Here is a 26,714-nt window from a genome sequence, read left to right on the forward strand (position 1 = left end):
TTGTGCTGGGGATCTTGTCCTAGAGGGAGAGTATGGGCCTAATTTATGGCATTTTGGGGTAGGGCAGCGCAGCAAGGCACCTTGCTGTGCTGCCCTACGCCAAAATGAAAGGGCAGGAATGCACCTTATTTAAGGAATACAGTGCATTCCTGTCTTAATCCCTGTGCTGCTTTGACAGCCAGCGCCAACATAGGCTCCCTGGCACCAAGGTGCAAGGGTGTCTCCATTGCAGGCAGGTATGTTTTTGTGCAGGAAGGAGCACCTTCCTGCACAAAAACAATCCTACGAGGCATTTTTCTCTTCCCATGTGTGCTGCATAATGCACCTTATTAGGATGGAGTTCAAGACTGTGTCAAGTGCTGCAGAGAGGTCCGGAACAATGAGGACAGCTGTGGCCCGTGGAGGAAAGAGCGGTGGGGCTGAGTGGGGGGATTTTGACAGATGATGACGTGAGAAAATTAATTATTTACTTAATTTTCCCTCATCATTATCCATCGAAATCCCCCCAGCCCCACCTGGCCCTACCAGTCTTACCTGCAAGGGCCATGGCTGAATGAGGATGCCATATCTCCCCTGTCCAGGATCATATGAATGTCATCTGTGGCAGCGATGAGTGCTGTTTCTGCACTGTGGTTGGTCCTGAATCCAGACTGCATGGCGTAAAAGAGCTGGTGGTTGCTGAGGTGGGTGTTAGATGTTGGCTGATTAGTTTCTCTAAGTCCTTTGCTGGGTATTATAGGAGGGAGTTGGGTCTGTAGATGGAAGGCTTTCAGGATGGGTGTTCGTGCTTCAGTGATCTGTAGGAGTCCTTTGGTGAAGGCATGGTGGGGGCAGGGGGTCTTCACGATGGTCTTCATGATAGCAGCAATTTCAATCATGGTGACAGCGGGCCACAAGGCCAAGGTTAATTCTTCAGCCATGATAGGAAGCTGACTTGCAATGGCAGTGAGGACCAGTTGAGGGTCAAAGTTGCTGTACATGGAAGTGATTTTGTTACAGAAGAATTCCATGAACTTGTTGCAAATTTCTTTTGAGCGTGGTATGTTGCTAGTGGCAGCAGGAAACGTTGTGAAATATTTGATGATGGCAAAGATTTCCTTGCTGCTATTAGTGCAGGTGTCAATGAGATCTGCGAAAGCTGTGCCCTTGGTGTTCCGTAAGTATGGGTGGGAGCATCTTAGGACTGATTTGAAGATGTTGACTTGAAGAGGTTTGTTCTCCATTTGTGCCCCAGTTGCTTGCAGTGATTTCGTCAGTCGTAGTTACTCTGTGTACGAACTGGCATGTGGTCAGGAGCTTGAGTTGTGTTGTGCTTGAGGGGAGCCAGGGTGTTGGTACTTGCAATGATCCAGATGTTTAGGTTCTTGATGGCTTTTGGCAAGTTGCTGGAGTGCTTTGGCCAGTGCACAGAGACGGAGGACACCCACTCCTCTTCTGTGAATCAATAGGAAATCACGGGAGCTGACCTGGCCTGTGATTTTCACCTGGACTGCGTGGGAAACACACCTTCTCTGACAGATTGAGCAGATTGATGCACATACATCTGAAATAACACTATCCTGATCCTGTTGAAGAAACAATTACAAGTCAGGGGTTGGCTAGTCACAGGCAACATGACAGCATATTAGTCCTTAAATAACCATACATTTTTATGTGTCTCTTCCTAGTCACTACACTCTTCTGTTAATTGATTAAGTACAGGGCTAATATCTAATAAATTTGCGTGAATGGAACTATCGATGCAAAATACATGAGCAGGTTTGTGGGTGCTAAATAACCAATAAAGATCCACATTAGGAGTGGGTTGATAAATTCTGATACATGCATTTACTCCTGTTTCTGCACATACTGAAATCATGAGATGAGAAGAGTTTCCTTGCCACTGCTGCTCACAGTTTTCTCGTGTGTCAACTGGGTGTATTTAGTCATTGCTTTGTTCAGCACAGTTTTAATTAATGATGTGGTCTTGGCCTCCAATTTTATATGGAAATTCTTCAATAAGGAATCTATACTAAATAGAAATTCATTCAAATCATCTCTCCCAAGGCCATGGCAGTTTGTGATATATCACCATTTTCTTAATTTTGTTTAGGAGCTTTGGGCTGAGTTGATGTATTGCTTTTTTGACCTGTTTTTATTTTAGGTCTATCCTTTGCCTCAGTCCTGTTTTGGGTGTGTGGGATTTGTCACAAATAAGGATTCTATGCTTAAAGGGTGGTTGATGTCGCTCCTGCTCTCGTGACCCGAGTTTCCTGGTGCAATTGTGTGTTGCCCCGGGGGTGTGAGGTTTGGATTAATTCTCCTCCTAGCATTATCAACAATTACATTTGGCTCTAAAGGTTTTTTTGGGGGATAACTTCGGTGCTGCGTTGGTTCGCTTTGCCATGGTTGTTCTGTTGTGTGACGATGCTATTTTGTCTCTAGGACTGAATAGCCCTGTTTCTGTTCGGCGCAAGTACAGTTTGAAGTGCACGGATACACAAGCAGGGACAGTGCACGCTGCTGTAAGACCGGCCTCGCCAACCCTGCTCTGGGGGGAGGGTGGGTGCCCGCACCCCTTGACCGGCCCTGAAGCTGGGAGGGCCCGCGTGATGCCGCACCCACTGATATCATCAGCGAGCGTTCACGCTGTTACGTAAAATGCACAGATGGCAGGATGAGAGGTCCCGGTTACACAGACTCAGTCCGTTGCAAAACAATGTAATAATAGTTTTCAAATTCTTTTCCCTCACGTGTTGCATTGCGGATCTCTCCGCCGTAGAGTGCTTTCTTTGTGTTCATTAATTGTGACTTTAATTCCCGGTGCAGCCACCTTGGAGCCTGTCTGGAGCACTGACCTGTGACGTGGGCACGTTCACTCACAAACTGCTTGGATTTGGGTTGCAGCCCTACCTAGGTGGACACTGACTCATAATCTAGGGATGAGGGACATTTAGTCTCTGCCATGCTAATGGAAGCCTGTGCCCGCGTCCAGCTTAATTAATAATGACTAAGTACACATTCAAAGCGGTGCTAATGGCTGAGCAAACTATGTGCGTCACACGTGAAGAGGCACAGCGTGTTTGGAATGCTGCAGGCACTCCTGGACATGGGCTCTTTCCTTGTAGTCATGTCGTGCACACGGGTCTGTTGGTGTGTTTGCAGTGTCAGGTGGCCGCACGCTTTTTCTGCCATCCTGCGCCTATAATCGTCCACAGCTTAGGGTTTCAGTGTTAGGTGCCCATCAGTTTGACGGTATCACAAGCGCTACATTCAGGAAGCACTACAAGAGTCCCGGCGAACCGACAAAGGCAGCACCGTAGGAGTACGACGCTGACTCATAGATGAAAAGTTACCTCAGAGTTCAGCAGAACGAGGAATGTTTAACTCGGGTTAATTTGGGTATCTCGTTTTATTGGCCTTTAGAAAAGGTTCCGGAAGTAACCGTCTTAATGCTTGAGAGGCTTACCGTGACAGCCACTAAGCACTCTAAGTGGATTTAGAAGTCACGAAGAACATCTCCGGGGATTAGTTCTCGGTAACTCAAGGGCATCGCTCCTCGGGGCAGGGTACGTGCCAGGGAGCACTGCTCGGTGTTCTGGGGGGTCGTGGCTCTAGAGTAGCGACAGGTGATCAAGCTTGACTGTCCGTCTCTAGATAAAAAGGCACTTGGCCTCTGGGCATGAACAATGACTTGTTAGCAGTGGCGGTGCGTCCATTGGGGGCGTTGGGGCGGTGCCAACTAGCCATGGACGACCGCACTGCCAAAATGAGCGTAATTACTTTTTTTTAAATAAAACTGAGCCGAGCGCGCAGGCACCCGAGCACTGCGCGCTACCGGCCCGGGACAAGCCCGACTGAATCGGGCATCCATTAAGGAAGTGGGCCGTGGGGGGCGGGGCTGAGGCAGAGAGTGACAGGCAGAGGCAGGCAGCACACAGTTACCGTACAGACAGCTGCCCGCTGACAGCGCATGTAAAATCCCGGAGTCTTTAATATTTTGACTGGCCCGCGCATGCGTAGACTGTAGCCCTCCTCCCCCCCCTCTCCCATCTTGCACTCAGAGACATAGGCAGGACCCGGGCCCCCGGTCTGATGTAGGGCAGATAGTACCCTGCTCTTAAGCCAATCCTGGCGCAGTGGCGCTGTTAACGCTGCGCCAGGATTGGCTGCTGCAGCAGGATGGTGCCACGTGGGTGTTGGCTGCTATCTATGCTGAGGGTCGCACACTATGGCCAATCACATATGGCTATGTCGCCATGTAGTTTGTGATTGGCCATTTGCCTACGCTGTGGGGACGTCACCGTGCGTGGCACACCAGTGCTGGAGACTCTTCGTCGTGACCGGCAGCAGTGAAGAAAAGTACTGTCACACCCTGTCCTCGTAGACTCTACGATGGCTTAACCTCTTTCAAATACACCAGATATATTGTCTCAGTTCCCGATATGCTAAAAAATCTTTAAATCTATCAGGATCAAAACGGGTGCAGATCTCCACTTTAGCTGCTTTCCTACGATGTTTCCTGCGTTCTGAAAAGACGTCCGGTGTTTGAACTAACTGGAAACCTTTTGAAAACCTCTTGAACCTGGAAGCCTGGCGCTGGCGCTGGCGCCTAGAATCAAGCAGCCACACACCAGGGTGCGAAACAGAGTTACTCACCACTCACCGCTACCTGTCAGCTGTTCCGTAAATCAGAGGGATCGAGTGGCCGCGAGTCTTCTTGAGTATCTGGGAGCAACTGGGATCAACTGTGAGTAAGCACACACTGCACCCCACATCTGTGTATTTATTAACGTGCTAATATGCTGCTCACTGCGCTAGCAGCATTAACGGCGCGACTCAGACTCTGCCTCTCGATCGCGGCTGGGAACCCGCTCTCTGTCACTGCCTGCTATCGCCTGCTTCACTACTACTGGCCTCCGTTTTCCTTTTTTTTCTCACCTTCACCTCGGGCCTCTGCGCTTCAAAATCCGCCGTGGCCATCTACTGCCTTATTTCGCCGCTGCATTGCTTGCCTGTAAAGTCGTTGTTGCGTTGCCGTTTCAGAGTGCAGCCTGCGGCCTGCCTGGACCTTTGCTTGTGCAGCAGAGTAGGCACTAGCAGCAGAAGTAGTGTGCGTGCAGTCTGAGTTAGTGCCAGCCATCCGGTCCACCGTCCACCCTCCGTAAGTTAAACCGAAACTGGTTAGAGTTGTGTGTGTAAGAGCAGGCACAGGTTAACAGCACACCACTGTTCCAAAATCACGCAGCACCCATCGGCTGTGCGTCTGGTAACGCTGGGAAATGGTCTCAAAGCTGGGGCGGCCACATTCACAAGAAACAAGGCAATTAGTGTAAAACGTCCGATTTCGTGGCAAAACCCCTACCTAAAGAGAAGCGCTGACTCCTTGCAGAACTTTACCGTCTGATCCCCTGCATTTCCCCTCTCCCTGTCCCCGTGTGGGTGGGCAGCACAGCCTCGCCGTCAGCATCAGCATGCCAGCAGCTGCTCTCCAGCTGGCCGTGAGAATGATCAATTAATTTCACTACCAAAGAGGGTAAAGGCAAAGAAACAGGCGCCAATCAGTTCATTGCCTCACAGCAATAACCCCCAGCAAAAGTGGCATTTAAGTGAATTATGATATTTGTTTTGACGAAAAACACCAGTGTGCGGGCGGTGGAGGCAGCTGAGGGAACAGGGCCCTGCATTTCCAACTTGTTCTGCTGCCTAGAACCCCCCTTGATTACTGCAATGCACAGGATTTGCTTCTCCCGCTATATGGTAAATAGTAATGAGGTAACCCAGGGCCAGAGCTGCTTCCTAGAAAAAGTACAATTAAATGTGCCTTTTATCTTACCAATTAATATTCTTGTCTAAATACATTAATCACAAAAATGCCTGCCCCTAAATGCGCTTTAAAGACTGGGAGAAGTTATAGGCCAAACTAACTTGTTGTACAGATACAATGAACATTTAACCCGTATTTACGCTTGTCACATGGATGGGGTATAGTATAGGTAGTCTAAAAAAATGAAGGAACAGTTTTTTTAAAAGTTATATATAGCGCAAACTCGATCCAACCGAAGGTGTTGGACTCGGAGCGCTGTACACGAGCACCAATTGTATTATGCAAGGACACCTTTTTTGAGGCACAAGGATTGTAAAAGATTTGCCCAGAATCACAAGATGTTGAGCTGAAGTGCAGAGACTCGAACAGGGTTCCTCATTTCTTAAAGTCGGGGTCTCTGGCCTTCCCCCCCATCCTCTCCTTTACCTTCAGAGGTCAAGTCAGCTAGCAACGTACAAGCATTGGTATTTATTTCATTTTCCATGGACCAAACGTGAGAAACAAAAAGAGAGGTTTCTCTCCCCGTCCTCATGGTTGGTCAGCTGATGTTGAACACATCTGCTATATCAAGAACTAACAAAGCAACCAAGAAGTTTGAATTTTGTGAACTGCTTGCATACAGAGGCAAAAACAGTACTGGGGCACATCCACACAAAAATGGAATGTTATCCACTGTAACACAGATATGCATTATGCACCCTAGCAATCGGTCCCATGAGTATACATATATCCAGGGCTTTACGTGGGCCAGGTCACTGTTCTCAGCCCCTGACCCGACTAGTAGCTTCCTGACCTTTGCTCTGCATTCTAAACTATGCTCAGCGCTCCATCTGGTACTTGTGTTGCCCATTTATAACGCGCTCCTTTTCAATTGTCCAAACCCTCTGTCTGGTTCTCATTGGTAAAGCTCTGCCATGCACATGAACTGGCTTCTCTTCCGAGCTGCAGGCCAGCAGCAGCACCTGAAGGAAAGGATGAAAGGCGGAGTCGACCCACTTGCATTCGAACCGTCCGTCGCTATGAGGTCGAGCTCAGCCTCAGATTCCTAAAGTGTATAATCAATAATTAATACTCTGCGCCATGGCGGCTGGTACATCCAACAAAGTTAATTTTGTTTGCAAAGCGCACACTGTTACTAGTTAAATTGCTTCTAGGAGGTGCTTTCGAGAGCAGCACCAGTACGTGTGAGAGAGGTTTGCACTCAGCGCTTGTGATTGTATGCTGCATTCATTGGTTGGTGCTGTCTTCCCTGCTGTGGTTACAGTTGTGGTCATTGCGTTGGTCTCTACCCTGATGGCACCTTTGATCACTACTGGAGTCCTGTTATATCTTTAGCTCTGTAGTACTTGCAGCCGTTGTTACTGTTGTTGCATCAGTTGTTGCTACAGTGGTGGTGGCAATTGTCGCATCGGTTGTGACTCAATCGGAGACAACTGTTGACGCTATTGTACTCCACTGGTGTGGTTACTACTGTGGTCGCTGCTGTTGTCCCTGCAGTGCAGACAGCGGTTGTTGCTTGTATGGTCCTTGTCATGATGGAACCTGTGATTGCTTCATTGGTAACTGCTATGACAGCACATGTGTTACTGCTGTAAGGACAGCATTTGTTGCCGCTCTGGTCCCTTCTGTGGTGATAGATGTGGCTACTACTGTAGTCCCTGCTGTGATTGCTCACTCAAGTCACTGGGAGTACCAGGGGCAGAATGTGTGTCAGGAAAACTGCATAGTTCAGTCGCATAAAGGGACTGTTTTTCATTGCCCTTACGAATGAAAAACGCAATTCAAAATGTACAAGTGCTCAAAAAAGCCCAGAAATCCCCTGTTTATATTTTCCCAGGTATTCTCATGTTTGCTGTTAAATGAGATCTTGCCAACGCAAAATCTGTCTCTAGCAGACCTGATAAGATATAGCCAGGGGCCACGAAGGTAGAATGCAGTTTTCATTTTAAAGGGCCAGTAAAGCATTTTATCCCGCTCAGTACACTGTTCCTTTCTCTAGCTGTCAGTACCAAACAGAGTCGAGCTTTATCCCCATTCAGGGAAACATTCTGTTTACAAAGAATGGAAAAGCTGGTAGCCGAAGTGGAATATTTCCGTGTAGCGTATGTAAACACAATTCCCTTTTTCAAGTGCTACTGAATAGGTTTTCATATTATGGCAGGCCGTCATTAGCTCAACTCTAGCTTTTCATGATGTGTGGGTAGTGAGACAGACCGACCCTCTGTTATAATCCATGTCAATGTTGTTTGTAAGGCGCACACAACATAATTGAACTGCTTCTAGGTGCTTTTCTGAACAGAAACAGTATTAAGTGTGAGGGTGGTTTGCATAGAGGGGGTGTAAGACCTGGGGTCACCAGCTCTTAAGGGGGTAGCATGGCTCGAGCAGGAAGGCAGCCAGGGGCTTGTGTGTAAAGCAGCTACTTAATGCACACATCCAATGAAACACACAGTGGAGCAATAATGGAGACCACACCAGTAGTTGTATTTGAAAGAATCAAGATCTTTTATATAGGCTTTCAAATAGAGCGTTGCATTATTAATTCATCAGCATTTCAGGTAAGCATTTCATCGAGACATTTCATGAATCACGTTCAGGTTACATTTTTCTATGAATGGGTGAACATTTCATTAGAATATTAACCAGCTCATCTAGCAGTGAAACACTAGCTAACCCCGCTTGTCGTATCAACTCTCTGACAGGCAACGGGGTAACTGTATTAACCTGGAGGATCCTACAAGAAGTGACTATAGTAATGCCTTTAAATATCACATCAAACCTCTCAAGGACGCCTTTCCTTAAAGGTAATACAACATTGGGGGAAGAGAACGCCTGCACCCTGGCATTGGTTAGCAATGGGAGGGTGCCCAGAGTCCTAAAGCCAACAAAAAGTAGGTGTGAAAAATGAGGCAAGGGCAAAAAATACAGGGAAAGACCACCCAAGGGCTGACAGGTCTAACAGGGGGCTTGTGGGATTTTAAGGCAGGCAAGCATTGCTGGCTGATTTAAGTGGATCAACTCTAGCTTTTCATGGTGTGTGACGAAGGGACTTCACTGCCCACAGGGCCACTGCTGTAGGGTTACTTGGCGATCTGCTTTGGGTCCAACACTTAGGATTGAGCCTCTGGACATCAACAGCAAAAAAAGGGGTCTGGTTGTCAAAGGACAGTAGTCGCTGACTGCCCGGGCGCCCCTAAAAAGACAGGCACTACCGAGGTCTATTTGGTGCTGCTGACACTGCTGAGGCTGGGCTCATGGTAAGGGGGGCCGAACTATAGAGGTGAAGAACTGAATAGAATTGACTCAGTTGGAGCCCATGACCCCTCATTGCCATGGGACACCCTAAAACACTCCCCGCATTGCTCTGCCATAATTTGTGGCCCCAGGTCATGTTTATCCTAGAGAGAGATCAGAGTTTTGTCTAATGGAGGTTTTGACTCATGGAAAGGTAGCAGAGAAGGTTAATATGCCTGCTGCAAGGAACATGTACCTGATCCAGATCACAAAATGCTGTAAAGAGGTCAGTGAGTCACTGCATTTGTCTGTTATGAAGCTCTGTTGTTATACTGAATAAGCAGCTACCTAGTATGTTATATGACAGCTCTTTAATAATGTAATACCTGCACTTTCACAATTGCTTTATTAACCTTCCTGCTTTCTCAAATTTGCTTGAAAATGCACCATTTTTCCACTATTTTTTCAAAATTTTCTCGGGGGGAATTCCCCCCGAACCCTCCTTGGGGGGTCCAGGCTCGCTCGCAACGCTCAATCGCTACGGTGTAGTATCATTATCACTTTCCGCCCCACCACTTTCAAATGTCACCAGCCGCCACTGCTTGTTAGGGGTACTTCCTCTGACACTGAAGACTTCACATCACATGTATGACCCATTCCCCCTCCCTTAGCCTCGGACAGCCTCGCATGTGCTACCGAGGAGCCAGGGGTCAACGCTAAAGAATGCAAACACGCATTTCAGAACCCTGGCTACAGTCTGTCCATGTCACTGCCGTCTTAATGCAGGACGGGGAATAGGAAAGGTACAGCCAGGGCTAGCAAAGGACAGACAAGCGAGCAGTATAAGGTTTAACAGATTAAATGGCAGGAAATGATCTCGAAAGTCAGTGAATCTCTGGAGGTGTCACATTAGGTACTATGGCTGAAAGTAGTGCATCGCGCCACATTATCTGGGAAAAAGAGGCACTGGTGCGAAAACTCAAGCGCTATTTAGGCAAAAAGTTTTTTGACAGCTCAGAAATATCCTTAATTTTAGCAATAGGAAGATCTGCGGAGGGACCTGGTTTATGTGGTCGATTATCTGGGAGCTAAACTCAACCCAAACACTACTAATACCTGCCAAGTGTCGCTGTGACAGAGCAGAGTCAGGCTGTCCTGAGTTTAACAAAATGGTATTTGATCTGATGGGATTTTTGAGAACACGATTACAACGCATTAAGCTCCCAAGTCCCAGAATTCAGTGTTCTGTTACCTAAAAGCCACCTCAGGTTAATACGGGCGATTTCGGTCCGGTTGGCACTGCAGCTATGCAACTTTATTTCAAACAAAGGCACAGGGCAGCGGTCCATCCCTAGCAGGGTGCCACTGCTGCCCCTGCTGCCCACACATTGTGAGAAGTGTAACTGGAGCAGTTTGGCTTTAGAGGGGGTGGTGGCCCTCGACATAACCTGGCTTAAATGCCTTCAGTGTACTTTCCACACTGCTGATACACATGTTTAGGTATTTGTACTGGCTTTGTAAAGCAAGCATGTTTTATGTATGGGTGTGCACCTGTGTTAAAAATAATATTGTGGCTTTCTCCTTTCACATTTACCCCAGCAAGATTGTGCCCAGTTACCACAGAGCCTAAATATGAGGTCTGAGAAAGAAATGGTAAACACAGCTCTCCGTGGTCAAATAATTACTAGCAATTTGTCACGCGAAATGTCCAGCCACGAGACAGTTTGTACAGGATTGTACATTAAATGCGTTAAGACTAATGCTTAAAACCTCTTGTCAATTCTCCATCAAGGATACACAGGGGTGCTGCAGCACCCCGCATTCTTACTTCCCACGACCCTGCTTGTGAGCTCTTAAGGTACCGATGTGTGCTGAGGTGTAACATCAGAGTGGCACTGCAGGCCTGAGTAGAAAGAAGCGTCACCTAGGGGGCAAGGAGGGCTTTAAGTGGGCCGGGTCCCTCCACGTCCCAGCAATTAAAAACTGAGATTGAAACCGGTCCCTGTCGTGCCCTATATTCATGTCCTTAACTTTACTGGCAAAACACTGATTCAATTTCTTAAAAATGAAGGCAAAACATGTTACAGTAATCCATGTCAGCGATTTATTTCCTTTTTATATTTCAGATGGTTTACTTCTTATTATATTCCATAAGATTGACAGCTATTTCCAAGATGTTGTTTTTGGGAGGGAGGGCGAGGGGTGAGAGAAAAGTAGTCCAAAAAATTGTTTATGTGTGTGTAAAAGGCCGCTTTATTAGGAAACAGGTGCACATTACAAAATACAACCTCGGCAAACGCCTTACAAAACTAAACCTCACTAAATAAATAAATAACTAACCAACGGGCCCCCAAACCCCCACCCCTACGTATTTGGGCCCTCCCCACAATACATCAATACACATTATAACATCATTATACATTACGTCATTAGAAAACATTACATCATCAATCAACATTACGTCATATATATAAAACATACGTCATCAATAAACTTTATTCATCAAACCACAACTGAATTAACATTTGTCATGTCCTCCGTAATCATCGATCCTGCCTGACCCTGCACTCCTGCAGAATACCCCTTTTAAAACTGAACGGTCAAACCATGACCAACCTGCCCCGGCCCCAGTCTAAGAAAAATCTAACGAAATTACAACCAACAATCAACCTGAAACCGAACTGATACACCACGACCCCGCACAGCACCTGCTCCTAGCGACAAATACAAATACAAGAAACAACCCCTGCACACCGGTAACCCATAAAACAGCCTTTCGGAAAAGAAAAATTATCACAAAAAGTGAGAAAAAACTAGGGAGCGAGGGGTAATAAAAAATACTACCAAAAACAGGGAGGGAGGGTGGGACAAAAAGTTAAAGCACCTAGCCACCAGGTCACCAAACCTAAAATGGTGGCGGTTAGCGGGAACGGTGGAATTTATACTTGGGCTGGCTGGTCCTACTAGACCAGCCCAAAACTAGAACTTTCTGGCAACTTCTGGAAATAACCCCTCGCAGCCCTCCCAAACCGCCCGGGGGAGGAGACCTCCCTTCGGTCGGCTCCCTCCCCCAAGCCCCCCTTCTGTATTTTTTAAGTGTAGCATATTGCTCTTTATAGGCCAGTGCGAGTTTAAGAAAAAGCCTTGCTTACATGTGAGTGGGTGCTTTGTGTGTATGGGAGGGTTGGCGAAGTGATGGAGATGAAAGGAAGTGCCTTCAGGTGGGGTGAAAAGAGGGTGATGGGGAGGAGGGAGGTGGTGTGTAAGATATGGCGATGAACAAAATGTGGAGAGAAAAGTGTGTACATGTCTAACAGAGTGAATATAACCGGAGTTACTGAGACACTCTGAAGACCACTGCTCCTTCCACAGGCCTCTGTAGCGTTTCATTCAGTCTCGTAACTTCAGAATTGAAATATTTTCAATATTAAATATTGACAACAAAATCGTTGTTACTCGTGTATCTTAAGCAGTCAACAAACATTGACAAAGCCATTAGTCCTGGATGGTTTTAGGTGCATGTCACGTTGTCTTACTATATCTGGATGCAATAACAGAAAGTTCATAGAGGATTCAAAATACCAGTTGGAATCACAGAATTTTAGTTTACATGTTTAAGCCACATCCTCCTGATTCCACAGGACACTCCCCTTTAAAGCCCCCCTCCCGTCTTATCCCGGGCCCTAGGGCTGGCTGACACCTTCGATAATAAAAGGCAGGTATTTTTCTTGCACTAAAGGCAACTGTGCCTAAATGGACTTTTGACTTCAACCTTTTTAGCAGTGGATAAGCCAGGTGGTTTTCCAAGGGCAGGTGCCGCTTTTTAGCAGTGAAAAGCTCACTATCACATGTGTAAATGAGCAATGAATGGCAGAAAAAGGACATTTTTCTTACAGTTTTAGGAAAGGTTACATAAAGCCAGGTGCTTTAGATTATGCTGCGCAGACAAGAATGCTACAGTTTAAAAATGTCATGTTAATTATTTACCAGAGAGCCGCTTTCAATGACAAGCATTTGCAATGCAATAGGTCTCGCATTAGGAAAGTTTGAGCTATTGGTATTGTAAATGACACATTTTTTATTTATGTGTTGGTTTTGAAAATAGCGAAATTAATAGCTTTGTCATTTACAATGCCAATAGTTTTAACTTTTGCAAATGTGACACCTATAGCATTTGTAATGCAATATGTGTTGTATTTACGTAACTTAGATGTATTGATATTACAAATAACAATAGCTTTTAATTTTTTAAATAATTAATACTTAAAAGTTATTGTAATTTATGCAGGCAATAGCTTAAACTTTTGTAAAGAACTTTTGTAAAGATTATGTTCAGTGCATTTTATTGTGACGAAAATCCAAGAACAGAAGTGAAATATTAACATCTTTTTGTGACATTTGTAATAAAGCTTGAAACATTGAGAGGACATATTTGAACCAGTTGTTGTTGAATGGTTGCACAGATTGATGCTGTGGTGGCGTTGAGTGATGTTGTGGTGGCGACGAGTGGATGTCTGACGCTTATGGATGCCTGACTATTGTGGATGGCTGATGCTTGTGGATGGCTGACGCTTGTGGATGGCTGACGCTTGTGGATGCCTGAAGCTTGTGAATGCCTGATGCTTGTGCATGCCAGACCCTTTTTGGATGCCTGACGCTTGTGGATGTCTGATGGGTGATGCTTGTCTGATGCTTGTGGATGTCTGATGCTTGTGGATGTCTGATGCTTCTGGATGTATGATGCTTCTGGATTTCTGATGCTTCTGGATGTCTGATGTTTGTGGATGTCTGCTGCATGTGGATGCTTGATGCTTGTGGGCGTCTGTTGCTTGTGGATGTCTGTTGCTTGTGGATGTCTGTTGTTTGTGGATGTGTGGCACTTGTGGATGTCTGACGCTTGTGGATGTCTGACGCTTGTGCATGCCTGACACTTGTGGATGCCTGACGCTTGTGGATGTCTAAAGCTTGTGGATGCCTGTTGCCTTTGGATGGCTGATGCTTGTGGATGCCTGACGCTTGTGGATGCCTGACGCTTGTGGATGTCTGATGCTTGTGGATGTCTGATGCTTGTGGATGTCTGATGCTTGTGGATGTCTGATGCTTGTGGATGTTTGATGCTTGTGGATGCTTTATGCTTTTGGATGCCTGATGCTTGTGGATGTTTGATTCTTGGAGATGTCTGTTGCTTGTGGGTGTCTGATGCTTGTGGAGTTCTGATGCTTGTGGATGTCTGATGCTTGTGGATGCCTGATGTTTGTGGACGCATGATGCTTGTGGATGTCTGATGCTATTGGTTGTCTGATGCTCCTGGTTGTCTGATGTCTGATGCTTGTGGATGCCTGATGCTTGTGTATGTCTGATGCTTGTGGACGTCTGATGCTTCTGGATGTTTGTGGATGTCTGATGCTTCTCGATGTCTGATGCCTGATGCTTGTGGATGTCTGATGGCTGTGGATGTCTGATGGTTGTGGATGTCTGTTGCTTGTGGATGTCTGTTGCTTGTGGATGTCTGTTGCTTGTGGATGTCTGACACTTGTGGATGACTGACGCTTGTGGATGACTGACGCTTGTGGATGTCTGACGCTTGTGGATGTCTGACGCTTGTGGATGTCTGACGCTTGTGCATGCCTGACGCTTGTGGATGCCTGACGCATGAGGATGCCTGACGCATGAGGATGCCTGATGCCTTTGGATGTCTGATGCTTGTGGATGCCTGACGTTTGTGGATGTGTGATGCCTGATGTTTGTGGATGTCTGACGCTTGTGGATGTCTGACGCTTGTGGATGCCTGACGCTTGTGGATGTCTGATGCTTGTGGATGTCCGATGTTTGTGGATGTCCGATGTTTGTGGATGTCTGATGTTTGTAAATGTCTGATGTTTGTGGATGTCTGATGCTTGTGGATGTCTGATATAGAGCTGGTGGTTGGTGGGGGCAGATGGGGTTTGCAGTTGGTGAGGGTGGCAGAGGTGGTGGTGCATTGGTGGTGACAGTGGTGCTTGTGGAGTTTGTAGTGGGAGAACATGTTGGGTGTTGTAGCGTTGGTGGGATCGCGGTGGTGGGACTGGCTGTGTTCTTAGTAGGAGAGCGTGGTAATGACTGTAGTGTTTGTGGGTGGTGAATTGGTGGTGATGCAATTGTGGGACTAGTGTTTACAGCAAGAGGCTCTGATGGTGGTTGTATTGCTGGTGGGGGTCAAAGAGGTGGTGCCAGGTCCACCTCCCTGGGTGTCCCTTCCTTCCCTTCATACTCGCTAATCAGTGGGGTTTTTGGCGCAGTACAGTTGCTGTTGCACCCACCAGCACACCCTCTAGGTAATAGCTAATTGTTATTCTTGCCCAAAATATAATAAATAACAATAAACAAGTAGGATCCCTTCAAGCCGAAGACCCTGCTTACTGAGTAGCTACTCTGCGTATGTATAATGCTTTATTTAATCAAGGCTTGTTTGTCGTGAACTGACCTTGGCCCGCCGTGGGTGACTGGTTTAACCTTGTTTTTGGCTGCACATGTGACCTTGGTCGCGCCTTGACGCCCTGCAGACACATGGAAGCGCCTCCTTTCGCTCGAGGCCACTAGTAGCCTTCTGAGAGTGATGAGATTATCCCATATCCGGGGAGATGGGAACAGCTTTATCCCATGAAAGCCTCTTTACACAAGCAGACCAATAACAGCCAAAGAGCGGGGGGTGGGCCGGAGAGAGATCGTGGTGAGCCAGGAGAGAGCGCGAGAGTGAACAGGGATTGATAGTGATGGCTAGGGATGGAAGAAAGAAGGGTGGGACAAAGTAAGGAGAGAGGGTGGATGGAGAGGGTAAGGGGCAGAATGGGGAGGGGCACAACATGTGGAGAGGGTGAGAGAGACGCAGAGTGAGCTGTGAATGGATGGGGAGGGAGTGAGAGCAAGGGGGAAGATGGACAGAAAGTTTAGATAAAAGAGAGGTGCATATATCGGGAGAGAGGGGAGGGGAGCAGAGAAGCACGAGGGGAGAAGAAAAGCACGAGAGGAAGAGAGCCCAGGAAAGAGGAGCGCAGCGAGGCACAAAAGTGTGTAAGGAGAGAGACACGGGGGAGCGAGAAGGAGAAAGAAGTGGAGGCAGTGAGACGAGAAGGAGAAAGAAGTGGAGGCAGTGAGATAAAAAAGATTGTAAAGAAGAGGGGTGCAAAATGTGTAAGGAGAAATAAATAAGGAGAAGGGGAGGGAAAGAAGGTGGTAGATGGGGGTGCGACGAGAGAGAAAACTAGTCAGGCGGGGGAGCGGATCCCTCTGAAGCACGGCCTCGCGGCCGTGAAAGTGAAACAGCAGGGATGTAATTAGGGGGGAGGAGATGTGAGGCCGAGCGCGCGCTGGGGTGAATGCCTGAGGCCGAGCGCATGCTGGGGAAGCTTCAGATGCCTGTGGGAGGGAGGCTGACGGGTTTGATGTGGACACGCGTTTCGCACGAGTGCACCACATGAACTGGACGAAATCCGCAATGGTTTCAGAGCTTGGTTTGTCCTCTATACTCTCATCTATTTATCCCTTACGGGATAGAATAGTCGAGACCTAAAACACACTAGGGTTGGGATACTATCAACAACATCAGGAGTACCCCACGTGACCTGACTTTGTCCCAGACCATTTTTCTCTTTAAGCACGGTGTGGCTTAAGGGGTAGAGCTGCCGACTTTGGAACTGGGGAACCAGGTATGAGTCTCAGCTAACATATTGTGATCTGGGAAAATCAGTAAATCTTCGCATGCCTAACAAAAATGAATGTGTCCCCGTGTAATGTAACTGGTGCTAATGTAAAGCGCTCCAATACCTTCGAGTCAAGTTCTCGTTATATAAAACTGCAACAAAAAAAAACAGTGTTAACATGTCAGAAAATCATCCAAGCTTGAGACTGGGCAATCCTACTCTGCTGCAGCATCAAGCTTGTCCACGGACAGTGCAGTTTCCAACTTGACTCTGACGCTGTGGCTTACAATTTAAATATTCATGTTACAAGCAATGGCCTAGCATGCAAAGATCTCTAGGCTTAAAAGGTGGGACTGGATCAAGGTGCTTGCGCGCGGAGGAGGGGATGGATGGCCTATGTCACGTGAAATCAATGGCTTGTCACATATATAGATCCCTCTGCTGACTCCATGCCCATAGTAATCACTTAACTGTTTTATATTGTTACAGGCTATAAGAGCAATTAACAGATGTAATGACGAAATGACGGCTGAAGAATTCACGGATATGGTGTTTGATAAAATCGACACCAACGGAGATGGTAAGCAATATCTGCCTGCAGTGGGTTCAGTGCACAAAGGTTTGAGACACAACTGTTGCAACAACAGACATTGGCATAGAGTAAGCCGTATATTCCTGGCTTTAGTAGACTAATGCGTGGAACCACAGGCATACATCTGCACATTTGTAAATGCCTGTTTTTGTCTGCCTAGCATGTTAAACCAGGCTTATTGCCTTTGCCAAGTGTCTCATGTTTATTGGCTTATCATACTTTAGGCCTAGTTCTGTATGATAGAAATGTGTATACATACATTATTACACGTGTCAAACAGCAACAAATATGATAATTACATGGCCACTTTGGCCCTTGAACCCAGGGACCCTTTACTCTAGAAATTGATACAATAGTATATCTTTTAACTGAACCTGACATATTGGTAGACCTCGAAAATAGACTTAGAGCCCAAAGTTGGTATGCAGGGAACTCAGGCGAAAAGGAGAAACAAATCATGTGAATGTACCTATAAAGACCAGCTGCAGCTCTTACACTAAGGCGGAGGAGCATTGCACCTCCCTCTGCAAGCAGCCTGAAAAGAAAAAGAAAAATGAAACGATAATAGTGTGCATGTAGGTTTGGCCGGCCATCTCAGGACAGCCAAACTGACATGCGCACCAAAGGTGTCTCCAATCCGAGCTGCATTGCTGGGCTGTAGACCACAGGCACATGCTCCCAGTCTCACTAGGAGCGCAAATTGAGGGCGCTCAGGCCAGTCCTGATGCTGCTATCATACTGCCAGGAACATGAGAGCAGCGCCAGGGTTGGCCGCTGGGGGGAGTCTGGGAGCGTCTACCTTCAGTGGCCTGGAACCAGAGAGGAGCGGAAGACCTGGATGTGGTAGGTACATTTTTTTTGTTTGTCTGTCGTCCCCGGTTTACCCCCACCCTTTACCTGGACATCGTCAGCTACAGAAAAAGACATGCAAGCAGAAAAGGAAAAACTATTTATGCAGAAAGAAATACAGGCCTAGTTAAGTCAAGTTAAGCATCTTATTCAACGGTGCACATTAATACATGTTTTTGTGCACATACAACTATATATGAATGACATACTTAAGTACATAAATTCAGCATTAGATTCATGTTGCACTTTAATTAAATGTAAAATAACTTTGAATGCACAAATAAAAGTTTAACTAAGAATTGCATTCTGAATCACAGCGCGAAAACATTAGTGCATATGTTTACATAAATCTCTTTTGCTTCTAATGTAAATACGTTTAAATAGTGTGAGGTTGGTTTATAAAATCTGTAAAGACTGCATTTCATTTTGATAAAGTTAAGGCATACAGTGTATAGGATTCTACAGTTCTATAGTTCATTATTGAATTTAAGTGCAACACTTTACATTAATAATGTTAGAACACACCGGTATGTAGTGCCAGGCACACATATATATTGCATATTCGTGACGTGTGAGGGTAAAGCCAAAATTACGCTGCTCCATGTGTCTCTGTGAGTTGCATCCTATCAAGCCGCAGGGAAGCTGACGGCTACAGGGAATCTGACACTGGTAGGAAAAGAGCAGGATCATAAGCACTGGCAAAAAAAGAGGGAAGAAAGGAAAGGAAACAGAGAGAGTGGAAGAGTAATAAGGAACTGGAAACAGACAGGGAGACAGCGGAGAGAGACAGGTACTTAGTTACAGGTAGAAAGGATGTGTTAAAGGCAGGGACCCAGAGACAGGGAGGCATATTAATGTGTGCAGGTTGATTTCTTTAGTCTATAGTTTTGCCACAGATTTTTTCACAATGATTCTGTGCACTTCCTCGCTCCAAGGCATTGTCTTATTTGGTCTGAATGTCATGGATGCATTTAAATCGCAGTGTTTAAGGTAGAGGTCGAAAGGGCGGAATCTGTGGGGTATGATGTGCTCATTCTTTTTTATCTTAACAAAAACAGTTCCCCTACTTCTTGCACAAAGACAACTGCCGAGGGACGGTTAGGGAGGGACTCTTCTGTCCTCTGACGTCGTGGGAGGGACACAGAGAGCTAAACAAGAAACAAGAAACAAGCCTTGTTGTCAGAGTGCCTCAGTGGTGGCTCCTCTGCTAAGGCGGAGGAGCGTTGCCCCACTGCTTTGGGGGAAGTGGGGGGGGGGAGTGTTGGGCACTCACAGAGTGCTAAATGACTGATTTGCCGGCCCGAGTTTAACTTGCATTTATTTTTCATTTAATTATATTTCATTTAAGGATTGTGCTTTATATGCAGTTACCTGAAGGGGAAAGACTAACAAAATAGTTACAGCATATTCTGTTCTTTTTAACCACGCCTTTGACCCTGCCCCACACTCACTGACTCTGTCCCAATTCAACTCAAGATCACAGTTCCCACACTTTTTTAATGCACTTTGACTGCTGGTTTAAGGAAAGGTTCCATCTAAGATAACTATCATTTACACACAGAGCCGCTATACCCGACTACAATAGAAGCCACTCAACGGCAGAACATCCATCAATGAAGAAAAACACCACTCACAAAAACAACTCGCACATGCAAGCTGCTCCTAAATAGTGCAGCATACACCTGAAATAAGAGGTCCAAAACATACAACTGGCACTGTTTGTGCTTTATTTTGGAAATCCTTAACAAGTTACAACTTTAGCTTAGCAATAAAATACGTAAAGAATACCAGTGCATTGGTGCCATCTGTTGGTAAAATAGCTGTAATTCAGATGCAGTCAGGCAGGTAACTGTCAGGAAGCAACCCAGTTAGGGCCAGATGAACAACGGTTTTTGCATGCGTAAATGGGTTTGCGAATCCGTTTGCGCATACAAACAGCATGGGGTATGTACAAACCCTATTTTGCTAGTCGCAAAATAATGTTTAGCGACTCGCTATTAGGAAGGGGCGTTCCCTTCCTAATAGCGTGCGCAAGCCTATGTACAGATGTTTTGTGTCCGCAATTGCAGGCCCAAAACACTTGCAAATAACCACCCTCTTCAAGAGGGTGGTAATGGGGTCGCAAAAGGGAAGGGGTCCCCAGGGCCCCCCTCCCTCTTTGCAAACCCAGGGGAAAATGTTTTTAAGGGCAGGCAGTGGTCCCAGGGACCACTGCCTGCCCTTAGAAAATGAAACAAAAATGCTTATTTATTTTTTATTTTTTAAATGCATCCCATTTTCCTTTAAGGAAAACAGGCTACATTTAAAAAAAAATTCTGCTTTATTTAAAAGCAGTCCCAGATATTGTGACCTGCTGAGCCCAGCATACCTGGGAGGGCCTACAATTCCCAATGGGGTTGCAAATTGCTAGAGGCTCATTAATATTCATGTACCTCTTTATTTGCGACCCCATTGGGAATCGTTAACAGTGTGTTACACACTGTTGTACATCCTAAATAGCGCCTAGCAAATTGAGAGTCGCAAAAAACTCGCAGTTTTCGAGGTGCTATTTTAGCAGTCGTACATCTGGCCCTTAGTCTCTACAAAGACAGCTTTAGATGGATGTTGTTCTTTACCTAATGACGACAATACAATACACATACAATGGGCTTTGCAAATGATTGGTTAACTTTCTTGTTGATCTTATTTACTTGCTTCTTATTTTTTTGATAATCAATTTTATTGGCATTTGTGGAAAAAACAGCAGCAACAACATAGACGTAGCACCATTCAGGCATGATAAACAATGCAATACAGTTACAAGAGAATCCCCCAATCTGTTCGTATGGAATCTGCTTCCACCCAAACGGTGAAAAATCAATCCAGAGGTCCCAGCCATTTGCACCATACACATTTATGCTTAGTTGGGCACCCTCTTGCCTCACAGATGGCTCTTTCTTGGGTGGTGCATCAATCTACGCCTCCACACCATTTAGTTAAGGTGGGAGTCCCTGAGTCCTTCCAGGCCGCTGCTATATCTCTCTTGGCTACGAGAACTGCGGTCCTTAGGAAAAGGCTGTCAGCCTGTGAGCCATCCAACCCTTCCATCACTCCCAGGAGAAGGGCACAGGCACTAAGGGCAAACTCCCACCTCAGCACCTCACACATCTCAGACACAATGGAAGCCCAGTATTTGGTGAGAACATCACAAGATCATATGAAAGAAGTCTGCTGTGTCTGCTTAACAGCGCGGGCAATGTGGGCCTGGCAAAAAACCTGCCCTGTGGAGTCGCACCGGGGTAAGATAGGCACCGTGCTGATAATAGATCTGTATGAGTCGAAGCTTAGAGGAGATTGTGAGCTTCCTGGGGGCCATCAGGGTGTTCCGCCAGTCCTCCTCATCAAGAGGGGCAAGCCACAAATCCCATCAGTCCCTGAGAGGCTCTATTGTTGAAGGGGTGTTGTTAACCAGGGAGCGGTAAATTTGGGATACCCATAAGGATTTTATCCTCTAAGGGGCTAAATTCGGGGAGGGTTATGTGATCAGGGACATGAAAGGTCAGGGCATGTCGCAGCTGGAGATATCGAAAGAATTGGGTGGAGTGCAAAGAGTATGACTTTTGAAGGTCTTGGAAAGAGGCAGGTGCTCCCCCTTCCATATGTCTCCCAAGTAGGTCATGCCAATGAGGTCCCATTTATGGAACCCTGGCAAAGTCGCAACCTCCCGTAGCCATATGTCATGGCATAGTGGTGTTTGTGGTGAGAGTTTAGTGTCCCATTGGATATGTCACAGCGCTGAACGCCATGCCAGGAGTACTGTGCGGGTAATTGGTGGCAGGGTGCGCAGAATTGGGCCCCCATAGAGCATGGCCTGAACACTGGAGAATCTGCAGCTTTCTAGCTCCAGTCAATAGGTTGGGTCTGACCACCCTCCATTGAACCAGTCATGGATCACTAAAAGGAGCGTGGCCCGGTAGTATAGGAAGGGGTTTGTCATTCCCATCCCCCGTCTATGTGGGCCGTTCACACGTTGTGACAGCCAGACGCAATCTCGCCCCACCCCAGAGGAAGGTCGGATTTAGACTATCTAGTTTGCGGAACCAGCCGGAAGAGAGATGAAGTGGAAGGTTTTGAATAATGTGGAGATAACAGTGGAAAATCATCATCTTAAACAGTGCGACCTTACCTAGGGGGTTCAACATGAGGGTCTGCCAACGAGGGAGGTCCTCATTCACGCACTTGAGGAGTGGAGTGAGATTAAGGGACCAGATCAATTCAGGAAGGAGTGCCACCCAGATCCCAAGGTATTTGAATGAGAGCCTACGTAAGGGAATCGTTGCCTGCCAGTCCTCAAACTCCCTTGAAACATAGAGAGGTACCACTGTGGATTTAGCTGGGTTAAGCCGCAGCCCGATGCCTTCTCAAACAGATGGACGATGTGGAGAGCTCTTGGACCTGACCAGGCCGGGTCTGACAGATAGAGGAGGACATCGTTGGCATAGAGGGCGATCCGGTCCTCATGAGATTCCTGCCAATGCCAGCCCTGGAACTGGCCTTCAGTGCAGATACGACATGCCAAGGGTTCGATCGCGAGAGAGAACAGGAAAGGGGAAAGTGAACATTCCTGGAGGGTCCCCCTCTCGATTTGAAAGGCATCCAACAGTGTAACCTTTATGAGAACTCTGGTTCACGGCATAGAGTAAAGGGCCTTCACCATCCTTTGGTAGGAGGGCCCGAATCCCACTCTCTCCAGTACATCCCCGATGATGCACCAGTTTACCATATCAAAGGCCTTTTCCAAGTCGAGTAGGACTAGGGCCAGGTATGGCGACAGGCGACTGTGATGGGCGAGGGCTATTTGTTCATGCCTGAGACAGTGCCTCGTACTATGGCATGGCATAAAGCCACACTGATCGGGAGCGATGAGGGCATGGAGCACCTGTTTCATACGGGTGCCGAGGATGGCTGCCTAGACTTTGACCTCTGTGTTGATAAGGGAAATTGGACAGTACTGAGCACAGGAGGACGGCGGAGGATGTACCTTCAGTATGACCACGATGGTGGCACTGTCTGAGAGTGATGGGAAGGCACCCCATTCTATAGTCTCCTCAAAGAAGACGTGGAGTTTCAGGATCAATGTCTCACGGAAAGCTGCATAATATTCAGCAGGAAGCCCATTCGGGCCGGGGGTCTTATGGGTGGCTAGAGAGCAGACAGCGTTCCCAATTTCTTCAGGCGTGATAGGTTTGTCTAAGCTGGCACTTTCCGATTGGGAGAGCCGCGGAAGGGGGGTATCCTGCAGAAAGAAGAAACTATTCTATAGGTTATGTGAGCGATCTGCTGAATACAACTCTTTGTTGTAGGCCGCAAAAGCCTGTGCAATTGCTACAGGGGTGCGAGAGATTTGGCCTTTTGCATCACAGATCTCAGGCACAATCCGGTTGGACACAGGATGGGTGGTGAGCCAATGGAGCATTTTCCCATTTTTCTCTCCTCATCCGTAGGCCCTGGCCACTAAGGCCCTCCAGATGAATTTGGTAGACTCAAGGGAGATATTTTTGATCTCCTCACATATGAGTTGTAGCTGATGGCATTTCGCACCTCCCTCCCTGGCCCCCTCAGAGGTCTCAAGCTGAGAGAGTCAGTGGTCCTGGACCTGCCGCTTGCGTTTGAAGAACCCTTTTGCGTATCCCCTGTTCGTGGCTTTACTCGCCTCCCACAATGTACCCTGTAATTGCACTATACCCTAATTTGTGCGAAAATATGAAGTGAATTCTTCCCCAAGTTTCTTCTTATACTCTGAATCCTGGAGAAACCAGGTGTTTAGACGCCACATGGGTCGCCACGCTCAAGAGGGGCCCCCCACCCATAAGAGGAGCGGGGATTGGTCCGACACTCACTGTACCAATATTTAAATGTTGGATACAGCTCGACAGTCTGGGGCAGGCATAAAGAGAAGGTCTACACAGGAGTTAGTGTGGGGCGCAGATGAAGTGTGTGTGTACTGCAATGTCTGAGGGTGCCAAGTGCGCCAGGCGTCGCAAAAGCCCAGTGTGGAGGCCCAGTCATTGAGGCGTTTGCTTCCCCTGTTCCTATGGGATGTGGAGGCGCCTGTGGAATCAATACTGGGATGAGGAACGGCATTAAATTCCCCCCCCAATTATGGTCAAGACTTGAGGAAGGGCAGATAGTGGCCCAAGCGTATCTCGGAGGGTGGGCTCTTTGATCTTACGTGTTGTTTTTCCTATGTACAGAAGCCCGCAGGGACACTTAATAGTGTAAATCACATTAGCTGTGTTGCAATCTCCATTGTACCTAAGCTTGGTCAGTGGCATTTTCCTGCATGAAAGGGGTGCTCTATGGGTGTTGCTGTGGGTGTTCCCATGTAACAGCAATAGAACCTGAAGCATTCCCAGAATTACAAGGTTTCATAAACCTGGGAATGTGTCAGATTCTAATGCCTTAACGTTATTAAGGCATTAAAGTTACGTAACAAGGAAAAATACCTTTCTTTCCCCTCATTTTTTGCTCTTTCTATGTGTGCTTTATTCTGCAGTGCTCATAGAGGAGGAAAACACCATCTTTTTTTTGTGTGTGCAAGAAGGTGTCCTTTCCTGCACAAAAACAGTCATCCCTGCAACGCAGGCATACTTGAACCAAGGTGAAAGGGTGCCTGCATTGGCGCTAGGCAGCCCATTGTGCACCAGCACAGAGGAAAGCACAGGGATGTGTTGTATCGCCATAAATACGGTGTATCCCTGCACTTTCCTAATGACTCAGCTCGGTGCAGAAAGAGGGATTGGTGCACTGCATTGTGTCCTTTTCTAGTAAATATGCCCCCCAGTGGATCTAAGCAGCTGTTAGTGCAATGCAGAGGCTGGCCTGACATTACTGCTGCTTTGTTACTGAGTTCTTCGGTGCTCTATAAGATGAGCATCTTTACAGTTTTGAGGAATTGCATATCCTTTTATATTTGAAGGATATCTACTTTTGCAGAAAGTGAAATATAAATTTTGTTAACTTTAATTAGGAAGCCTTTCTCCTAAATAGTACTGGTGTATGCATCTGTTCTTCAATGGATCCTATACCTCTCCGATTACCTGCCTTCCTTCCCTCTTCACCCGTTAGGTGTGACATAACTGGTTACATTCATAGTTTGGTGTTCCTGATAGATGCTAGCATGCAGTGGTATACTAGTGTACTGCGTGAAAGTGTTCGTATAGAATGTGCTGTGTCACTGCAGCGCAGCTTTTGTGCTCCTATAGTACATAAAGTCACATTCTTGTGTCACCCTACCATGCTTTCCAGAAGCATTCATTATGGAAATGGGGGCTAATTACATTCATAAATGTACTATGTGTGTGTGTGTGTAGAATGAACATTGAGCAGGTTCAATCCTGCGCTGCATCACATTGAATGTGTAGTAAGTAAGTTCCATGTAAAGGGTCCCATACATTCCAGCTGTTTTCACCTCTTTTAATTGTTTCTGCAAGTGCATGTAAGTACTTAAAGCGGTGCACGAGCTGTACCTGGGCTTGAGTAGATAAACGCGCCCTTCATATCGAATCATATAGGTGTCGGGCAATATGTCTAATGCTGCCCAGCCACAAGAGCAACAAATTCATGCAGCATCCTTTGGCTCACTGTGATTTTCTTTATACAGGACCTTAACACTGTTACATTTTGCTAGTGCTAATTTTGAAGTTAATTAACTAATTAGGCAATTACTATTTGTTCTTCCTTTCATAAATAATGGCAGTTTTTTGATTGGCTAAAATTTTTGTACTTAGGCTTTCATAGTTTAACTGTGTATTTTCAACAGAATAATCCAGGGTGAGTGCCTACAAATATATGCAGGAGTTGTGGAGGAAGAACAGTCAAACGTCATTCGCTCCTCATGCATGTCCGTTGCTGGCAGTCTGCTCTCCATTGGGCACCTCGTTCCACCCACTCAGCCAGATCTTTATTTTATTTATTTAATTCTTGGAGATTGCATATTATCTATTTTTCATTAGGTTGAGCCAGGGCATCCAGTTCTGTGTAACATACCTGGATGTAAAACACAATACCAAGCAATTCCACGCCACACAACTCACTGCCATAATTCAACATTACCCAACATAATTATACTCCACATAAAACCTCTCAATGCAACATAATTCAACTCGACATATTATACTCTACTCACTACCATAGAAATACACGCCACATACACCACTCTGTCACATAGCAACAATCCACATAAATACACTTCACACCATATCACATAATTCCAATCAGCATAATTTCACTTAACACCACAGTTCCACGCCACACAATTCAACTCTACTCATTTCCATTCCACACCACGTAATTTGACACCAAACAACATATTTCAACTCAACAACACAATTACACAACACATCACATACATCCAAGCCATGACCGCATGACCGTGGAGATTGGTGAAACAGCTTTCACTGGTTTCCTGAAAGACTGTTTGACATTTGATGGAACTATGTATGCTCATTTTAAATATATCTTGATACATTAGTATTCTACACTATTAAGCCCTGATGAAAATCTAAATTTGTTT

At 46.4% G+C, this 26,714-nt stretch overlaps 1 protein-coding gene across 1 annotated transcript in view; it reads left to right on the forward strand.

The window, feature by feature from the left end:
* Nucleotides 1-26,714, forward strand: part of GUCA1A (guanylate cyclase activator 1A) — a 68,346-nt gene that overhangs the window by 27,405 nt on the left and 14,227 nt on the right. The window contains exon 3 of the mRNA XM_086923359.1: nucleotides 17,209-17,299. Within this exon, the coding sequence (XP_086779485.1) occupies nucleotides 17,209-17,299 (91 nt within the window). The remainder of the gene's footprint in view (nucleotides 1-17,208; nucleotides 17,300-26,714) is intronic.

Source organism: Lissotriton vulgaris, chromosome 5 (assembly GCF_964263255.1).
Source record: "Lissotriton vulgaris chromosome 5, aLisVul1.2, whole genome shotgun sequence".
In the NCBI taxonomy this organism is placed as follows: Eukaryota; Metazoa; Chordata; class Amphibia; order Caudata; family Salamandridae; genus Lissotriton; species Lissotriton vulgaris.